The sequence below is a fragment of the Ovis canadensis genome, chromosome 12 (genome assembly GCF_042477335.2).
Source record: "Ovis canadensis isolate MfBH-ARS-UI-01 breed Bighorn chromosome 12, ARS-UI_OviCan_v2, whole genome shotgun sequence".
Classification (NCBI taxonomy): Eukaryota; Metazoa; Chordata; class Mammalia; order Artiodactyla; family Bovidae; genus Ovis; species Ovis canadensis.
Window position 1 is genome coordinate 31,751,049 of NC_091256.1, and position 20,788 is coordinate 31,771,836.

At 39.2% G+C, this 20,788-nt stretch overlaps 1 protein-coding gene across 4 annotated transcripts in view; it reads left to right on the forward strand.

Moving 5' to 3' along the window:
- The window catches only part of SPATA17 (spermatogenesis associated 17), a 250,526-nt gene that overhangs the window by 125,789 nt on the left and 103,949 nt on the right, over positions 1-20,788 (forward strand). For all 4 annotated transcript variants that reach the window (XM_069544611.1, XM_069544612.1, XM_069544609.1 and 1 more), the window contains exon 7: positions 20,454-20,657. In XM_069544611.1, coding sequence (XP_069400712.1) covers positions 20,454-20,657 — 204 coding nt within the window. The remainder of the gene's footprint in view (positions 1-20,453; positions 20,658-20,788) is intronic.

Below are 20,788 nucleotides of genomic sequence, written 5' to 3' on the forward strand. Positions count from 1 at the left end.
GGCCAAAGTACTGGAGTTTCAGCTTTAGCATCATTCCTTCCAAAGAAATCCCAGGGCTGATCTCCTTCAGAATGGACTGGTTGGATCTCCTTGCAGTCCAAGGGACTCTCAAGAGTCTTCTCCAACACCACAGTTCAAAAGCATCAATTCTTCGGTGCTCAGCCTTCTTCATAGTCCAACTCTCACATCCATACATGACCACAGGAAAAACCATAGCCTTGACTAGACGAACCTTAGTCAGCAAAGTAATGTCTCTGCTTTTGAATATGCACATTAAGATAATATAATTTTGTTTTACTCCTATTAATTATTTGTATTTATGCTCTATGTTCATATGTTGCCTTATGATCTTCTGTATTACTATTGAACTCACATCACTAAAATGATTCTATTTATTTTGCTTACATTCTTAATTATATAGCTATCTCAAAAGCAACTTCTCTGTCAGCTGTTATTGAAATAATGTCAGAATTATTGTTGAGCTTTCCCGAACCTTCCAAGGCAGAGTTGTTTCTTTTCTCCCCCTCTGTGTTTCAATATAACATTTACCACTGGTGGTATGGTTACATCTACTTTGGCCTAAAGTAGATGAACTTATAAAAGAGAGCAATCATGTTGTTTTAACATCCCCAGTACCAAAGTAGGTTCATAAGTAATGTCGATTGACTAATAAATGAATCGCTTATATACATGTCATAATTCTGATTTATAATAATTTCAGATTCAAAATAAGAAAGGAAACTTTTATCTCCATCTCAGTTATTCATTAGTTCTTCTTTGCATTAAAAAACTATTTAAAATAATTATTTTGCAAGCTGTAAAAATTTTTAGTAACTGATTTTTATATTGCTAAAATATATTATATATTTTAAAGGGGAAATTCTATATAAAATGAAAATGCATAGGGTAAACTAACAATCTTAAAGGCTTCATTTGTCCCAAATCAAACCAGGTTTTACAACTACATAGCATGGAGATAAATATCAAACTCAGATCTGGCTGCCTTCAACACCACACTTTCTCTTTATGTTATAGTTTTGAAGGCAGCTGAGAAAGGTCCTATTTCACGAACATTTTCCTGGATGATGGCTGAAATCATATCTTTGAAGTTCTATTTATTTGAAGGTATCTAGTAGACAATGTGGGCTGCCCTGATGGCTCAGTGGTAAAGAACCTGCCTGCCAATGCAGGACATGCAGGTTCAGTCTCTGGTTTGGGACGATCTCCTGGAGATGGAAATGCAACCCATTCCGATATTCTTGCCAAGGAAATCCCATGGACAGAGGATCCTGGCAGGCTATAGTCCATGGGGTCTCAAACACAACAACAACAGTAGACAACATATTCAGCATCATTACCTTTAATCCCTGTGTGAATTAGCTAATCAATTCCTTTAAACACCAGGAGGTAGAAGGCATAAGTCTAAGATGCAAGATCCTCTCACAAGAAGACAAGGGGCACTTCTGGGTAGCTTTTAGGCAATGTATATGCATTGTTAAGGAAAGAGAAAAGTCAGGCTGGGTACTTGTCTATTAAGTATTTTCATCTATGAGGCATCAGCTGAAATTCTGAAACAACAGAAATCCTATTCTACATGGAGTTACACATTGTTTTGTGATCATATTATTTGAGGTCAAGAGATAGCTCTAAGAACACAAATGTCTTTGACACCTCACTGTCGATCTGACTAGTAATGTTTCTTTCATTATGTTTCATTCATGATGAATGAATGAATGTTTCATTCATGATGAATGAATGAATGTTTCATTCATGATGAATGAATGAATGTTTCATTCATGATGAATGCTCATGTCAGTGAGAGAACTGAGACATAACAATGTCCCAAATGATAATACTGAAGCTACAGTTATTGATATATTCACTAAGGGTCTTCCCTCTTAGCTAAGCTGGTAAAGAATCTTTCTACAATGCAGGAGACCTTGATTCTATTGCTGGGTTCAGCTGATCCACTGGAGAAGGGATAGGCTACCCACTCCAGTATTCTTGGGCTTCCCTGGTGACTCATATGGTAAAGAATCCACCTGCAATGTGGGAGACCTGGATTCAGTCCCTGGGTTGGGAAGATGCCCTGGAGAAGGGAACAGCTACCCACTCCAGTGTTCTGACCTGGAGAATTCCAGAGGCACTTGGCAGGCTACAGTCCATGGGGTCACAGATAATATAGTTAATGGTAGAAGTGAGGCACAGTATTTGCCAAGAACCATTATGGAATGGTCAGGACAGAAAATTGGCAAAGAAGGGAAAGAAAGGTGATAAAAAGCCCAATATTTAAACCCACTTATCCCTGCTTAAGTTCAGAACAAGTTGAGAAAAAAATAGATGGAAATCAATAGTATTAGTTTTATTAGCAGTGAGAGCTGGATTGAAAGTTTACAGGAGAGATGAAATAACTAAGTAAGCATGGACCCAATAAAGGTGGGAGAGGATGTGTTGACAAGCATAAAAGTTGAAGGCAGTAATAGATGGAAGGAGAATTTAACCCTGTAAGCCAGAAGGAATGAAAGAAGTGTAGGATCATATATGGATATTTTTGTAGGGATGATTGAAAGTTGAAGCAAATTTGCATTTTGAGAACTTCAAAATCCTAGTTGATCTTCTAAACTCATCCTGAGAAGATTCAGAGACAGACAGGGGCTCTGAGGGACCAGCTAGATTTGAAGTCCACGAATAGGTAGTGTCTCCAGTCTGCCAGGTTATATGATTTATTCCAGCAGTTATCAGCAGCCTGAGCTTGTAAACATGGAGAATAACAGTAACAACACTTAACAGTCATTGAAGGCCTACTATGAGCTAAGTATTCTAATTGTTTTATATGAATTACCTCTCTTAATTCTCATTACCACCCTATAAAGTAGACAGTTATCCCCAATTCATTGATGATGCACAGAGAAATTAAGGACCTAAGGTCAGTGTTAGCGTGTGATGGTCTAGACCAGGGTTCACATTCACAATGAGTACATGGTACAGCCTCTTTTAAAAAGTTAGCATTTATTGAGTAAATCCTATGTCCTGGGCACTTTTCAAAGTGCTTTAGCTATATTAACATATTTAAACTTACATATGACCTAATGGGGCTTCCCTCATAGCTCCATCAGTAAAGAGTCTGCCTGCAGTACAGGAGACCTGGATTCAATTCCTGGGTCAGGAAGATCCCCTAGAGAAGGAAGTGGCAGCCCACTTCAGTATTCTTGCCTGGAGAATCCTATGGACAGAGAAGCCTCGCAGGCTACAGTCTATGGGGTCACAAGAGTAGGACACGACTGAGCGATAAGCACCAAAGCACACACGCACACACATGACATGATGGGGTACTTCTGTTGTTTCAGAGGCTTCCCTGGTGGCTCAGACAGTAAAGAATCTGCCTGCAGTGTAAGAGCCCTGGGTTCAATCCCTGGGTTGGGAAGATCCCTTGGAGGAGGAAATGGCAACCCACTACAGTATTCTTGCCTGGAGAATCTCATGGACAGAGGAGCCTGGTGGGCTACAGTCCATGAGGTCCCCCAGAGTCAAACATGACTGATGTGGCTTATCACAGTACCCATGTTACAGTGAATTTAAGTAATAAAGGCTAGGATCACAGAAGAAGTGAAAGATAGAGTTGGGAATTCAGATTTAATTAATTAACCAGTAAGTTTTACTGCATAGTTGAATGGATTATGGTTTGGGGCATGGCCAGGATGATGGATGTTGGAACCTGAGTCATTAAAATAACCAACCATGTGATTCAGATTACTAGGGGAAAAAAGTGAGGGCAAGAAGAGGTAATAGATTAGGAAAAACTTGAGAGATCACTCCGCTTGAGATCTTTTGGGAATCGATCTTATGGTTAACTAAGAATGTGGGATCTAGGAGACTAGAAAGTTAAGAGGATGAGATGTTTGTGTCTAAGCTTATTGAATTATTAACACAGAGCAGACTTGGATGACGACGATATGTAGGGCATGGCTAACGCTGTATCAGGGTGAAGGTCAGTGAAGGTGAAGGAGTCGAAGAACTGTGAAGATCACTGTTGGAATGGTTGCCTGTCTATACATGAAAATCACTTAAAATTTTGCCAGAACGCAAAGTAGAAGGGAAGCCTGAATGACATGCCAAAGGCTATCATGAATATGGAGCAATGCCCAGCGAGTCTGTATATAATAACCATAAGGAAGGACAAAAGAAGAGATATTCAGACTGCAAGAAGGTAGATGCAGCAAGATTTGAAAGTGACATTGGGGCACTGAGATAATGCAAATCTATCCCTGGTCACTGCAATCCAGGGAAGTACTGCATCTGAATGCTTTGCTCAGGAGGGCTGCAAGGGAAGTGTTGCTCTGACAAGAAGGCAGCCTCAGTTATAACTTTTAAAAAAGGTAGAAAATGTATTTATTGAAAAGTTTGAGGCCATAGCCGAGTGGGTTAGCATAGACAGGAGATGGGTTCCACACGGCAAGGTTGAAAAGATTCTAGGCAAGGGAATGAGGAAGAGTAACAGGGTAGTTGAGGATGGATATACCAGCAATGTAAAGGAGAGCTGTGATTAATTTAGCAGAAAACTCTTTGGGCAAACTCAGTTTCACCAAAAAATAAATAGACAGTTGCTTGATCCAACTATATCCTATTGTGGAGAAATTTAAGTTGCTGTGCCTGTTTTTTATTTCAGCTAGTACAGTGATATTATAGAGCGGAAGTGAATTATGGATTAAAAAGTACAAGGGTAGTACTATTTCCTCAAATTTTGAAGGAAAAAAAAACCCCAAAACGCATACAAACTTGTAAAACAACCCAGTAGTACATCACCCAAAACAGAGACCAGACTGTTATTTGTTTTAGAATAGGTCAGTTTCTTGATCAAAATATTAATTGGCCAAGTTCTTTTGAAAAAATTATGTTATCAAATTATATTACCACCAGAGGGGCTTATAGTTAAAGTAGTAATAAAAGATAATAGGGTCATGAAGCGTATGGGATGGAATTTTCTAGGATCCTTACCATTGAGGAGACCAGAGCAAAAATAGGAAAGCAAAAAGATAACTTAAAAAAGCTAAAATAAGATTTTTATTTCTTGGAAACATACAGAAAAGTACAAAAATCGTTATCACTGAGCTCAGTTGTCACAAAGTGGCAGGTATAACTGATATCTGGTAGGTACTAGTTCATAATTTCCATCCAAGAAGCCACAGGTCTTCAGAACAGAACTGTGTGAGAACATAGTGGTCTGAAAACAAGGTGGCCTTTAGGATCTGGACACAAGATTGTAGCCAACCAGATTAAGGCAACATAGTGTTCTATGGCCAAGAAGCATGGATAAAATTAAAAATTTTGATAAGACTTTGATAAAGTTTAAAATTAATTTATCTTGTTTCCTTAAGAAATAACCCTTCTTCAATGACTCATGGGATATCAGTTTTTTTTTGCAGAGTCCTATAGAACCCTGGAAGTGATGCTTGACAAATGCTCCATTCCATTGGTACATTTTCTTTAACAGAAGAAAAATTTCATTTACTTGCCTGTTTCTATAATGCCAGGCATTTTTCTTTTAGCTACTAATTTCTTGGAAGTCACCTTTTAACCCCAAACTATGGAATCATCTTCAAACCAAATCCTCTGTTGAAGAACCAAGCAAGAGAAGTGAAGTCGCTCAGTCATGTCCGACTCTTTGAGACCCCATAGACTGTAGCCTATCAGGCTCCTCCGTCCATGGGATTTTCCAGGCAAGAGTTCTGGAGTGGATTGCCATTTCCTTCTCCAGGGGATCTTCCCGACCCAGGAATTGAACCTGGGTCTCCCGCATTGCAGGCAGACGCTTTACCGTCTGAGCCACCAGAGAAGCCCCATGCAAGAGAAAACATGGGGTTTCCAAAGAGAGTAAAAAAAGGTGTGTAACTAAAGGGATGGTGATCATAAAAACATCTTTTGCTGTGTTTCCTCTATTTTCCTTAGGGGATCCAGGTTTCATTCCTGTGTGTAAGAAGCCAGTTCAGAATGGGTGGCAATTGTTTATCAGAGGAGTCACAGTGGGGAGTTTCCAGATCACTGTGAATGGGGTGTCCACTTTCACTGCTCTACTGAGAATAACTCTCGATCTAGTCACCCAGGAATCTCTAAGCTGTAAATCCATAGGACCTCTCAGAGGTCTGCATGCTGCCCATCACTCCAGTGATCTTGTGGCCTCCTCTGCCTTGGTGACAATATGGTCAGCTTTTCCTCCCACTCTTTGATCATTTCTCCTCACTTTTTTCCAGTAATTCCTGTGTATCGTGTTTATTCTGTTATTATATGGGGCTATTTATAGCTTTTTAATATCAAAGTTATTTAAGATTCTCTTCCTTTGTATGTTGTGTTTGTGTTATTGTTTGCTGGGAATGACTTCTCCCCACTTTACACACCAAACAAATCCCATCTTTTCTTTCAAGATCCTGCTCGACACTGGGCATCCTCCCCGCCCGCCCCCACCCCGACCCCCACCCCCCACCCACGACGGTCTCTTCCAGGATGGCCTTCTGTCCATGTTAACGGTAATTTCACTATTTTGTATTTGTTTTCTAAACTATCGAGGCTGTGACTGAAATTGAAAGAGAGGAATCAAAGCCAAATCTGGAGAACCTGCCAAGCTAGTAGACAGAAGAAAACGTTAAAGGAAGCCAAACTGGGGATCATAGGGGTGGTGGGGGTGATGGTGGGTGCACCTTGCTACAGATTGGGGGATGGAACAGGTCTAGAGAAATGCCTAAGGAAGAAAACAAGGAACTTTCATCAGTTTTTGCAGGGACCAGTAACATTTAGAGATAAAGAGAGAAAGGAATCGTATAATGGGCAAGATTTCCCAGGAAATCTTTCACAGGAAATCTTTCTTAGTAAATCTTTTGATAATGCAATATGGTTAAAGGAGAATCCTGACTGGGGAGGAGGAAGATATTCTTTCAGTCCCAAGGTTTTCTGAGTCATCATGATAATGCTGTATTTTGGAAACCTCAAACCAGCCTCCTCTTCTTTTTTCCTCCTCACATTCAATGAGTCACGATGTTTCTGCCACAAGAACAGACTCTGCTTCTGCAGAGGTCAGCTGTCACCTTCCAGTTACCTCTCCAGGTGTGCGGTGTCTGTCCTTATGCCGTTCCACCCTCCCTGGCATCTGACCCTGGTGACCTCCTCCACGAAGCCATCTTCTCCCTGACGTCATGCCCAAGCCCTCCAGCCCCCGCCGTTCACTCTTTCCAGTGCCCTTCACCTCCTGAGCCTCTCTTCTCCCTTTTGCTTCTTATAAATACACACTACGACTTCTTCCTTGGAAAAAATTCCCTCAGTCTCTCTGCTCTCCCTCAGTGACTCCATCCATTTTCACACCTCCAGCCATTTTTCATTCAGGAAACACTCTGGTTGCTGGCTGTGACCACTCTCTTAAGTTCCAGACCTACTCTGATGACAACACATTAGACCTTTCAACCTGAATGCTATGTGGGAAGCTCAGTCCTAATGTCTGCCAAACAGAGGTGAATATTCCCACATAACTGCTCTTCTTGCTAATTCTCTGCCCGGGTTCTAAAGGCAAGATTTTCCCGCAACTCTACACTCCCTTATATTCTTCTTGATTAACCTGTTATCCATGTTTTTTTTTGCCTCTGTTTCCATAAAATGCTCTCTGTCCATGTCACTCTTCTGTTCCCACCAGTCTCTGTTCTTCCCTCTGGGTAAGCAAACTTCACCTCCTTCTCAGACTTCTGGTCTTATGTCACTTAAGCAGATTAACATGGCTTGCTGGTCTGCTTGGAGCCAGGTATTGAAAAACGTAATGAGTCAGGGTTCTCAACTCTTCTTCAAAAACAAAAGTAAACGAATACCTGGACATGTGCTTCAAAGATGCCAATTGAATTGGTCTAGGGTAGGGCTTGGACATTAGTATTTTTCAAACTCTCCAAATGAATTTGACATTTAGCCAGAGTTGAGAACTACAAACTTAAGTATGCAAATGCCAAGAAAATGGATGTTGTTCTTTATGGAGCTTAAATTCTAATAGGCGGGGAGACAGACATTCAAGAACAAATAGTCATATATGTGTAAAATTAAAAGTGATAAGTGCCATGAAGAAAATGAACAGGGAACTTTGAGAGAAAGGATATAGTAGGACAATGTGTGTGAAAGCACAAGTCTTTCCAAAGGAGTAATATTTAATGTGAATTTTTAAGGATGAGTATAGTTTGGCCAGGCAAGTAAGCAGGTAAGAAAAAATACATTTTTGATGAATTTGAGTCATGGAAGAGCCTGGCATGCTTTGAGGAAATAAAAGCAAGCCAGTGTGGATGGCATGTGATGAGGGATGGGAAGAGTGGCTGAAATGAGGTTGGAACTGAAAAAAAGGACTTTGTTAAGACTTTGTTAGGTTTTCTTAGGTGCATTGAAAAGCCATATATAGCATTTTAGAGACAAAAACAATTTCTAAATTTGTAATTTTACTCTGGTTTCCCTGTAGAGGGTAACAGGGGTTCAAAACAGAGCAGATGGAGGGAGACTAAATATAAGTTTGAAGTTAGATAAGGGTGGTGGCCACGGATATTAATAGAAGTTTACAGATTGGATATATATTTTGAAAGAAGAATTAATAGAATTTGTTGGTGGAGTGGCTATAAGCAATGAGGGAAGATCACTCATCATCAAGGATGTTTCTCAGGTTTTCGCCTTAAGATATTGAGAGCTGATGATGCCATTTACCTTTTTTTTTTTTTCTAATAGGCTTTGTTTTAGGGCAGTTTTAGGCTTGCAGCAAAATCAAGCAGAAGGATTTTCATGTTCCTCATGGCTCTACACATTTCTTTACCTACTTTTGCCTTTTCTGGGTGTTTTATACAAACACAATATACAATATGTGGTATTGCATGGAACTTCCTTTATTTTTCATTTTTCATAACATTTTGGAGATTCTTCCATGTGACAGCATATATCGGTATTTCATTTCTTTTTATTATTGAGTGGATAACTACATTCTGTTAATTTATTAACCTATTGATAAATATTTGGATTACATCCAGTTTTTGGCATCTATGAATAATGCTACTATAAACATTTGCATGCAAGTCTTTGTGTGGACGTATATTTTCATATCCCTTGTGTGGATTCCCAGGAATGGGATTGTTGTATTATATGTGAAGCGCATATTCAACTTTTTAAAAATAGGCGTTTTTTTTTTTTTTTTGAGCAATGTTATGTTCATAGCAAATTTGAGCCAGAAGTTGCCGTATAAAATCAGTCCTCCATATCCTCAGAATCTGCATCTGTAGATTCAACCAACCATGAATTCAAGTCTCAAACTGCCTGAAAGTTCATAAAAAGCAAAACTTGAATTTTGTGCACAGGCAACTGTTTACATAGCATTTACATTGTGTTAGGCATTGTAAGTACTGTAGAGATGATTTGACATATGAGTGTGTATGTGTGCAGCTTATATGCAAATACTCCACCATTTTATATAACGTATCAGAGCATTCTTGCACTTTGATATCTGCAGGATTGGGGAGACAGATCTTGGAACCAATCCTCTAAGGACACCAAGGGATGACTGTACTCTCTACCCCCTCCCACATCAGTTCAATTCAGTCGCTCCGACTCTTTGCGACCCCATGGACTGCAGCACTCCAGGCCTCCCTGTCCATCACCAACCCCCGGAGCCTACTCAGACTCATGTCCATAGAGTTGGTGATGCCATCCAACCATCTCATCCTCTGTCATCCCCTTCTCCTCCGGCCTTCAATCTTTCCCAGCATCAGGGTCTTTTCCAGTGAGTCAATTCTTCTCATCAGGTGGCCAAAGTATTGGAGTTTCAGCTTCAGCATCAGTCCTTCCAGTGAATATTCAGGACTGATTTCCTTTAGGATGGATTGGTTGAATATCCTTGCAGTCCAAGGGACTCTCAAGAGTCTTCTCCAACAACACACTTGAAAAGTGTCAATTATTCCACACTCAGCTTTTTTTTTATAGTCCAACTCTCACATCCATACTTGACCACTGGAAAAACCATAGCTTTGATTAGATGGACCTTTGTTGGTAAAGTAAAGTCTCTGCTTTTTAATATGCTCTCTAGGTTGATCATAGCTTTTCTTCCAAGGAGCAAGCTTCTTTTAATACCATGGCTGCAGTCACCACCTGCAGTGATTTTGGAACCCAAGAAAGTAAAGTCTCTCACTGCTTCATTTCCCCATCTATCTGTCATGAAGTGATGGGCCCGGATGCCATGATATTCGTTTTTTGAATGCTGAGCTTTAAGCCAACGTTTTCACTCTCCGCTTTCACTGTCATGAGGCTCTTTAGTTCCTCTTCACTTTCTGCCATAAGGGTGCTGTCACATCGTTATCACCCAAACTCCATAATGAGGGCTCACTCTGTGTTGCGTATTCTACTCCACGCTCATCTTGCCAAGTGTGGTTTTTGAGGAAAAACTGGATGTAGTTCTTATCTTTGCTCCTCTGTTAAGTGAGATGTTTATCCGCTCTGCTTTTTATAAGATTTTGTAATCTTTGATTTTATTGAAATGTGAATATGATACACCCATATGTAGGGTTTTGAGGGGTTTTTTGGTTCATTTTGTTTGGCATTTATCCTGCTTAGTGGTCTCTGAGCTTCTTGGATATGTGATTTGGTGTCTGACATTAATATGGGAGAAATCCTCAGTCATTGTTTCTTCAAATAATTCGTCTGTTCCTTTCTTTCCTTCCTTTTTTCTTCTTTTGCTTTTTGAAGTTTCTCCTGAAATGTGCTCTAGGTCAGAAATCTTTCCTCAGCCTTGCCTAGTCGACAAATAAATCCATCAAGGCATTCTTCATCTCTGTTATAATGTTTTTGCTCACTGGCATTTCTTTTTGATTCCTACTTAGAATTTCCCTATCTCTGCCAGCATTGCCCATCTGTTCCTGCATACTGCCTACTGTGTGTTCAGTCCCTTCACTTATTAATCACAATTGTTTGAAATTCCTGGTCTGAAAATTCCAATATCCTTGCCATGTTAGAGTCTGGTTTTGATGCTTGCTCTGTCTCTTTAAACTGTGTTTTTTTTTTGCCTCTGTTCCCACCGGGTCTGTTTCTGTAGGCTTTGTGTGCCAGAAGGTCCTGCTTCATACTTCCCCCTCAGGTTGCTTTCTAAAGGAGAATGCAAAAATCAAGAGATTCCCATTCGATGTAGAATTAAGTGCAATCTTGCAGCCTTCTGGAATTTGGTTCTGATTTATCTTCACAGGCTCGTTTCTGACTATGGTTTCCTGCATAAATTGGCCAAAGTAATGTTCATTGAACATGTCCCCTATGTTTTTTCCGTGTCTTTATTTTTACCATTCCCTCAGCCTGGACTACCTTTTTTCCTTTTATTATTGTGAAAATTCTACTCATCTTTAGAACAAATTCAGATCCTCTTTCCATAGGGTTTTCTATATGATACATACCTTTACCATAACCTTCGGTGTATACTTCTTATACAAGTTATTAGAGGATACTTACCACAGGCTGGTTATGTTGTTATCAGTAACAAAATTGTTTTCCTAATCCCTCCCACCTCCTCCACCCAAGAACAGCTTGATGGGAGTGATCACTTTTTATTCATCTCTGTACCCACCCGAGATCCAGCAAAGTGTTTCTATTTTTTTTTATTGTATTGTATTGTATTTTATATATTTTTTAATTTTAATTTTTACTTTATTTTACTTTACAGTACTGTATTGGTTTTGCCATACATTGACATGAATCCACCACAGGTAAAGTTAGTGGATGCTCAATATTTATTGAACTGAATTAATATGTAGAAAATGTTTTCTTATTAAAATTTCTTCATTTAAATCAACATTTCATGAGAATATTTTAACATATGATAATAATGACTAGGGTATCCTAATGATTCATAAAAACCATTTGTTAACTAATAAAGCCAGCTATACCTGGGATTTGCATTTAACATGGCATGACCCCTCTTTCTTTTGACTGAAGACATTTAAACATTTTATTTCTTCATAGAGTGAAAGATGAGAAAAAGCATTTGTAGTCAGTAAAATTTTTTAAAAAAAATATTGCCTTGAATAAGTAAGAACGATTCCAAATCAGGGATTCTCTGTGAATCCCTAATGTTTCCCTGAAATTGTTATTCCTTCCGCAGTGCTGTATTGAGGGTTAACATGACTACTGTCTGTATCTGAGAAACGACCATGTTTCCTTTTCGTTCTCAGCAAGAGTAATTGAATGTAGAATATCTTACTAAATGCTGGCCTGTGACATTGTTAACACTCTTGACTATCTCTTAATGGCAGAGCAATTGTTTGCTGAGTGGGAGTTTTATAAATCCCCTGGCACTAGTATGTCCCGATAATTATGATGAAGTGCATTGGTCAGTGTTGATTCAGTAGTCCCTACCCCGGCAGATATTTCATTCACAGTTCCCTGGCCCACTTCGACTTTTCCAGTTATTAGAGACCTTTGCTACTCTTCTGTGTGCTTGCCTAGCGTTATTTTTTAAAATCATATTTTATAGAAACTTAGAACCCACACAAATTTTAGACTGTCCTCCATTTAGAACAGCTCATCTCTCATGGTATTCACAGAATCTAACTAATGGGGCAAGAAAATACTCTTTTAAGATCTTTTTTTAAATTGAAGTATAATAAAATTTACAATGTTTTGTTAGTACCAAGTGTACAGCAAAGTGATTGGTTATACATACGTATATTATATATATTCTTTTTCAGATACTTCTCCATTATAGGTTATTACAAGATATTGAGGAGAACTACATTCAGTATTTTACAATAAACAATAAGGGAAAAGAATCTGAAAAAGAATATACATATGTATGTATAACTGAACCACTTTATATTTGAAACTAACACAGCATTGCATATCAACTATACTTCAATAAAAAAAATTTTTTTAAATTGAGTATACTGTGCTATAAGGTAGCTCCTTATTATTTGCCTATTTTATATATAGTATTGTATATATGAAAAATACTTTTAAATTTTGTTTCTTTTTATGGCAATCAGTGGCTCCTGTTTGCTATGTAATTATCATTTGCAGAAGTAAAAGTTAAATACTCCCACCTACCCTGTAGAGTACTTCATTCCTGGAATAAGCAGTTACTTTGAAGGAAATGGCAACCCACTCCAGTATTCTTGCCTGGAGAATTCCACGGATGGAGGAGGCTGGCAGGCTATAGTTCATGGGGTTGCAAAGAGTCAGATACGACTGAGCGATTTCACTCACTTTTGAAATCATGAGAAATCATTGTTTCTCATCTGATAAAATCTGAAATTGAAGCACTAGTATCTGTGCTATGGGAATTATAGGTGTATGTGGTCTGGTTTAAAATTCTTTTTATTTTTCAGAAACTGGTTTTAAAAGTAAACCTCAATAACAAGGAGAAGAGAAAAAAATTAGACTATGGCTTCCTCCAGGCAATTACAAAATAAAGGTCAGCGTATGAGTGGAAAATGACCATAAAAACATTCTTCATGAAATACAGCAGTAGATGTGCCAAATATAACAACTATATCCGTTTGCTTTCAAATCAATTGCATTTTTAAAGTACTTTCCCTTAGAATACTTTGGTGTGAGGATAGAAACTGAGGAGAGCCAACTGATAGATTGTTAAAAATATGGAATGGTTCAAAATATTAATGTAATGCTAAGGGTGACTGGGTAACAAATGGTACATTTGCTCGTTGTTCAACCTGACATAATTAATATTCCAGGTCATGCTTAAGTTCCCATGATGGAGGGTCTGAAGGGGGAAATTCAAGAAAAATATATATCTATTATATAACTCATTGCCTTTTTTTCCTTTCCTTTTGACGAGTCAGAATCATAGCCTTAAAAAAAAAAAATCAGCGCTTTCACACCTCATTTGCCGTATTCACCACTGGGCCACCAGTCAGCAGCCAGGCCTGATCCAGGGAGGTCAGTAAGAAGCTATTAGCAGCGTCCTCTCCTGAGATTTCTTGGGTCTTATTGAGTTGAATGTTAGCATGACAGTACTGCAAATAACTCAGTTGTAGGCTTCTTTTTTTTTTCAAACAGTTAGCACAGATTTCCCCATAGTGTTGGTCACTCTAGAAAATTATTGCTGAAAATGAAGTCCCCAAAGCAAGCTTGGCAGTAGCCCTTCTAAGTTGTGAAAAATGTGAAAACGAAAAAATATGTCATAGTCCCTGAGGATTAACTTTTTACTTATTACTGTGACTCATAGTAATAATTTTTTTTAAAAATCCACAACAAACCCTTAGTTACAAAGTGGCTTGCAAATTAATGAAATATAGCCATTGAGACAGTAGTTAAGGCTGTTTTATTTACTTAAAGAAAATAATAATTAAATGAATACTGTATTAATATAAATAGGGTATCTGCTTGCTATAGGATTGGGGGGGTGGACCATTTTCATTGACAAAAGTTAGGCAAATGTATTAAATTAATTTCTAAAATACTGACACCTTGAAGATTTTAAATGATACATTTTCCATTCAATTAAAATATATTTTTCATCTATATATGATTGAAATTGCAAAAAGAATACACATGAGGAGGTCTCCATATAGGTTGCAAAATATAATTTAAGAAAGCTATCATGTCTACCGATCTATTTGCATTTCCCATCTAGCCTATGTATACATGTGCATGCAAATGTGAAGATCAAAGATTTCTAATGGGGTAAAGTTAACAGTGGGTTGCTGTTATTCAGGTAGATAGATTTTTTAAATGATAAATTATAATCTAGTTACATTGTATGCATTTTTCCATTTTAATCTGTAAGATTATGGAAATGATAAGCTAACAGACTTCAGTTAATCAGATCATCACAAAACAGAATTCTATTTTCTTGTATGTCTTTCATAAACTATGAAGATTTAATTCTGCTTTATGTCAGACTAGTCTTTTAGTCTATTTAGTCTTTTTATACTATTATATCAAATATAATAGTATAATATTTATTATTTCTCACTACAATTGCTATATAGTCTCATATTAGAAAATCACCCAAAAAATCATATTAAAATTACCATCAATTTGAAAGTTACTATCTACTGAAAGCTACTTTGAATATGTGTGTGTATAGATTTTCTTATATTAGCATCATTAAAAATATCTGCTTATGCGTCCACCTTGTTCTGTATTTAGTATTATAGTAAGAATATGTTAACATGTCATAAAAAATGGCTTATACAATGCCTATAATGTTTTCAATACTTTCTTTCTTGTAGGAATTAATAGGGGAAAATTCTCTAAGAAGAGTCAATTCAAAACATTTTTAAAATAGGTAAATATACTTACATTAACTTTTCCTTAGCATAGGAAAAATTGAGTTGGAGGTGACTCAATAGGTGCAGAATAATTTGGTTCTAGATCACAGTGCATTCAAAAGCAAAGTGAAACCTAAGTGTTAAGCAAAGTGAAAGGATATAATCTAAAACTTTAAAAGAAGTCAGTAAGATTTTGAAATAAAGTCAAATTTTACTAAGATATTTATGTGGCTTGGGAAAGTAAAAGTAAAATAGACTTCATGGGCCTTTCTGAACAGTGCATTGTTTTTCTCTATAAGCATTTAGCATTCATTTTTTGAGTGTCAAGCACTTTGGCAGGCCCTCAGTTCAGTTCAGTTCAGTTCAGTCCAGTCACTCAGTCGTGTCTGACTCTTTGCAACCCCATGAATTGCAGCACGCCAGGCCTCCCTGTCCATCACCAACTCCTGGAGTTCACTCAAACTCATCCATCGAGTTGGTAATGCCATCCAGCCATCTCATCCTCTGTTGTCCCCTTTTCCTCCTGCCCCCAATCCCTCCCAGCATCAGAGTCTTTTCCAATGAGTCAACCCTTCGCATGAGGTGGCCAAAGTACTGGACTTTCAGCTTTAGCAGCATTCCTTCCAAAGAACACCCAGGGCTGATCTCCTTCAGAATGCACTGGTTGGATCTCCTTGCAGTCCAAGGGATTCTCAAGAGTCTTCTCCAACACCACAGTTCAAAAGCATCATTCTTCGGTGCTCAGCCTTCTTCACAGTCCAACTCTCATATCCATACATGACCACTGGAAAAACCATAGCCTTGACTAGATGGACCTTTGTTGGCAAAGCAATGTCTCTGCTTTTGAACATCCTATCTAGGTTGGTCATAACTTTTCTTGCAAGGAGTAAGTGTCTTTTAATTCCATGGCTGCAGTCACCATCTGCAGTGATTTTGGAGCCCCCCCAAAATAAACTCTGACACTGTTTCCCCATCTATTTCCCATGAAGTGATGGGACAAAATGCCATGATCTTCACTTTCTGAATGTTGATTTTAAAGCCAACTTTTTCAAGTCGCTCAGTCGTGTCCAACTCTTTGAGACCCCATGAATCGCAGCATGCCAGGCCTCCCTGTCCATCACCACCTCCCGGAGTTCACCCAAATTCATGTGCATCGAATCGGTGATGCCATCCAGCCATCTCATCCTCTGTTGTCCCCTTCTCCTCCTGCCCCCAATCCCTCCCAGCATCTGGAGAAGCAAAAATACCTAAAACAGAGTCCGTGTGCTCCAGCTGCTTGCTTAGGGAAGACCAACACACACAAAGATAATTATGAAACAATGTGATAGGCACTATGATAGACTTATCCCCAAGCAATTAAGGAAGCATTGGGGATAGGACTTGAAATCTAGTCTGAGTTGATACTCACGTTGTTGTTTGTCACCAAGTCATGTCCAACTCTTTGCAACCCAATGGACTGCAGCATGCCAGGCTTCTCTGTCCTTCACCATCTCACAGAGTTTGCCCGAGTTCATGTACCACTCCTTGGCTCTCTCTCTGTCCTTTTCTGAATACACTGGCTGATACCTTGACAAATCAATCTGTGGGAAATTATCATGGCTTGATAATTCCGTTCCTGTGGTATTAGTTAGTCAGCTCAGTCATATATGACTCTTTGCGACCCCATGGACTGCAACACGCCAGGGTTTTCCATCCATCACCAACTCCCGGAGCTTGCTCAAACTCATGTCCATCAAGTCAGTGATGCCATATAACCATCTCATCCTCTGTCGTTCCCTTCTCCTCCTGCCTTTAATCTTTCCCAGCATCGTAGTCTTTTCCAATGAGTCAGTTCTTTGTATCGGGTGGCCAAAGTATTGGAGTTTCAGCTTTAGCATCATTCTTTCTAAAGAACACCCAGGGCTGATCTCCTTTAGAATGGATTGGTTGGATTTCCTTGCAGTCCAAGGGACTCTCAAGAGTCTTCTCCAACACTACAGTTCAAAATTAGATAGAGGGTAATATGGGCTTCGGCATCCCTGGTGGCTTAGATGATAAAGCCTCTGCCTGCAATGTGGGAGACCCGGGTTCTGTTCCTGGGTGGGGGAGATTCCCTGGAGAAGGAAATGGCAGTCCACTCCAGCACTCTTGCCTGGAAAATCCCATGGACGGAGGAGCCTGATAGGCTACAGTCCATGGGGTCGTAAAGAGCTTCAGACTTTATTTTGGGGGGCTCTAAAATCACTGCAGATGGTGATTGCAGGCATGAAATTAAAGGACGCTTACTCCTTGGAAGGAAAGTTATGACCAACCTAGATAGGATGTTCAAAAGCAGAGACATTACTTTGCCAACAAAGGTCCGTCTAATCAAGGCTATGGTTTTTCCAGTAGTCATGTATGGATGTGAGAGTTGGTCTATGAAGAAAGCTGAGCAGCAAGGAATTGATGCTTTTGAACTGTGGTGTTGGAGAAGACTCTTGAGAGTCCCTTGGACTGCAAGGAGATCCAACCAATCCATTCTAAAGGAGATCAGCCCTGGGATTTCTTTGGAAGGACTGATGCTAAAGCTGAAACTCCAGGACTTTGGCCACCTCGTGCGAAGAGTTGACTCATTGGAAAAGACTCTGATGCTGGGAGGGATTGGGGGCAGGAGGAGAAGGGGACGACCGAGGATGAGATGGCTGGATGGCATCACTAACTCGATGGACATGAGTTTGAGTGAACTCCAGGAGTTGGTGATGGACAGGGTGGCCTGGTGTGCTGCAATTCATGGTGTTGCAAAGAGTCGGACACGACTGAATCCCTGAACTTGAACTTGAACTTGAATGTGGGCTTTCCAGGTGGCACTAGTGGTAAATCATCTTCATGTTTATTCAGGAAATTCAGGTTCAATCCTTGGGTCAGGAAGATCCCCTGGAGTCAAAAATGGCAACCCACTCCAGTATTCTTGCCTGGAAATCTCCATGGACAGAGAGCCTGGTGGGCTACAGTCCATGGGTTCACCTGGCATGGCTATAGTCCATGTGGACACAACTGAACACACACACGGAGGGGTTAATACTTACTGAGGAGTTAGCCTGGAAATATAAAATATGAAATAAAATATATTTTATCTCATGAAATAGATCTTCCCTGATAGCTCAGTTGGTATATTTTATCTTATGAATAGGTCTTCCCTGATAGCTCAGCTGGTAAAGAATCCACCTGTAATGCAGGAGACCCTAGTTCAGTTCCTGGGTTGGGAAGATCCCCTGGAAAAGGGATAGGCTACCCACTCCAGTGGGCTTCCCTGGTGGCTAAGAGGTTAAAGCATCTGCCTGCAATGTGGGGGACCTGGGTTGGGGACGTGGGTTCGAGACCTGGGTTCGATCCTTGGGTCAGGAAGATCCCCTGGAGAAGGAAATGGCAACCCATTCCAGTATTCTTGCCTGGAGAATCCCATGGATGGAGAAGCCTGGTGGGCTACAGTCCATGGGATCGCAAAGAGTCAGACACGACTGAGCGACTTCACTTTCACTTTCACTTCACCCACTCCAGTATTCTTGGGCTTCCCTTGTGGCTCAGCTGGTAAAGAATCCGCCTGCAATGTGGGAGACCTGGGTTCAATCCCTGGGTTAGGAAGATCCCCTGGAGAAGGGAAAGGCAACCACTCCATAGTCCATGGGTTCGCCTAGCATGGCTATAGTCCGTGTGGACACAGCTGAACACACACACAGACACAGAGGTTAATACTTACTGAGGAATTAGACTGGAAATATAAAATAAAATATATTTTATCTTATGAAATACAAAAATATCCTATTCCCCAGGATAGCTCTTCAAAGGCAACTACTGTAGTTAATCATAATACTTTAGAGTTGCTTATTCTAAAGAGGTAAATATAACAACTAGAAATATTTATGAATCTGATAGTGGCATAAGAGAAAAGCACATTTTTAGGAAAAACAGGCTAAATGGATACATTCTTTATATTGAATGTCTACAGAACAACCAAACAAGTCATTCTGTCCTTTAAAATATAGGTTTTCTTCATGAATATGCATGTGTATGTACGAAAGGAGTAAAAACTGTAGTTCTCTATGGTTTGTGTATTCAAACATCATTGAATTTTCAGAAAATGGACTACAAACTTGAATTTAACCTTTATTCCATGTACATCTATGGAACCACTATTGCATAACAGGATCTGTATTAAATAAGTCTTGACTATTTTGATGCATAGTGTGACAAGGCCAGTCATAAAACAACAAGGGCAATGTTACATTATAGAACCACATGGATACAACTCATTAAATAAAGGATGCATACATACCAGCTGATCCACTTTGTTGTACAGCAGAAACTAACGCAATATTGTAAAGCAATTATATTCCAATAATGAAAAAGTATAGGCTGTTATTTGAATGATTATATACATAAACACACACACATATATACACACACATATGTACATGCACATGTATTTTATATATATATATATATACCATTTAGATTATTATTTTAAAGAACTTAAAATGACTACCATTAGTTAGATTGTATAATGAATAATCATTCAAATAATCAAATATTTATTAAGTTCATACTTTGTACCTGAAACTGGTTCAAACATTATATATTTGAGTTTGTGTGTGAATCTATGACTTCTAGAGATGGTTAAATATACATATACACAGTTAATGGTTAGACAACAACATGAATGCCTTAAGGTCCTTCTGTTATTTTTTTCTCAGGTACAGTTATGTCAAATAAGTCATGTGTGGCAGAAACTGTAGCTCAGTTGTTCTTAGTGTATTTAGTTTTCAACCATGAATGGTTCCAAAACTGTTGGCCTGGAGACAAAGGGTCTTTTGTAATCTCCTTAGACAAATTAGACTCCCCTGTGGTTCAGAGGGTGAAGAATCTGCCTGCAATGCAAGAGACCTGGGTTTGATCCCTAGGTCAGGAAGATCCCCTGGAAATGGACTGGCAATCCACTCCAGTATTCTTGCCTGGAGAATCCCATGGACAGAGAAGCATGGCGGGGTCGCAACAAGTCCCACACTGAGCAACTGAGCTACTGAGTGACTAACACTTCTTTCTTTCACTTAGATGAATCTGAAATCCACCTCTTATATAGTTTAAAATAGTCAAATTTGTCTGGGACAACTTTATCTTCCCTTTATTTTATGTGAAAATTAAAGATAAAACCAAAATGATGTGGTTCTGCTTTAGATTCCAGGAATATATAATTCACCGTTCAGAAAAGATCCTGACCCTTGGGAACTGAGGCTGCAGAAGGCGAAGCCTCTAACACACCGTCTCCCTGAAGTGAAGCGGGAGCACTCCGTCTGCCTTAGCGACTGGCTCGCTTGCACCAGCGCCCGGTCCTTTCCTCGGTCTGGAATTCTGCCCCCTATTGACAGGAAATGCTGTCAGGTACGCATTAATCTTACATCAAAATTGTCCCAGTGATTGTATTCTGTTTTTTTTTTTTTTAAGTTATTGTGTTTTGTTTTGTCTTTGTAAATAGAAACAGAAATTATTCTTTACTGAATCTTTCTTTTTTT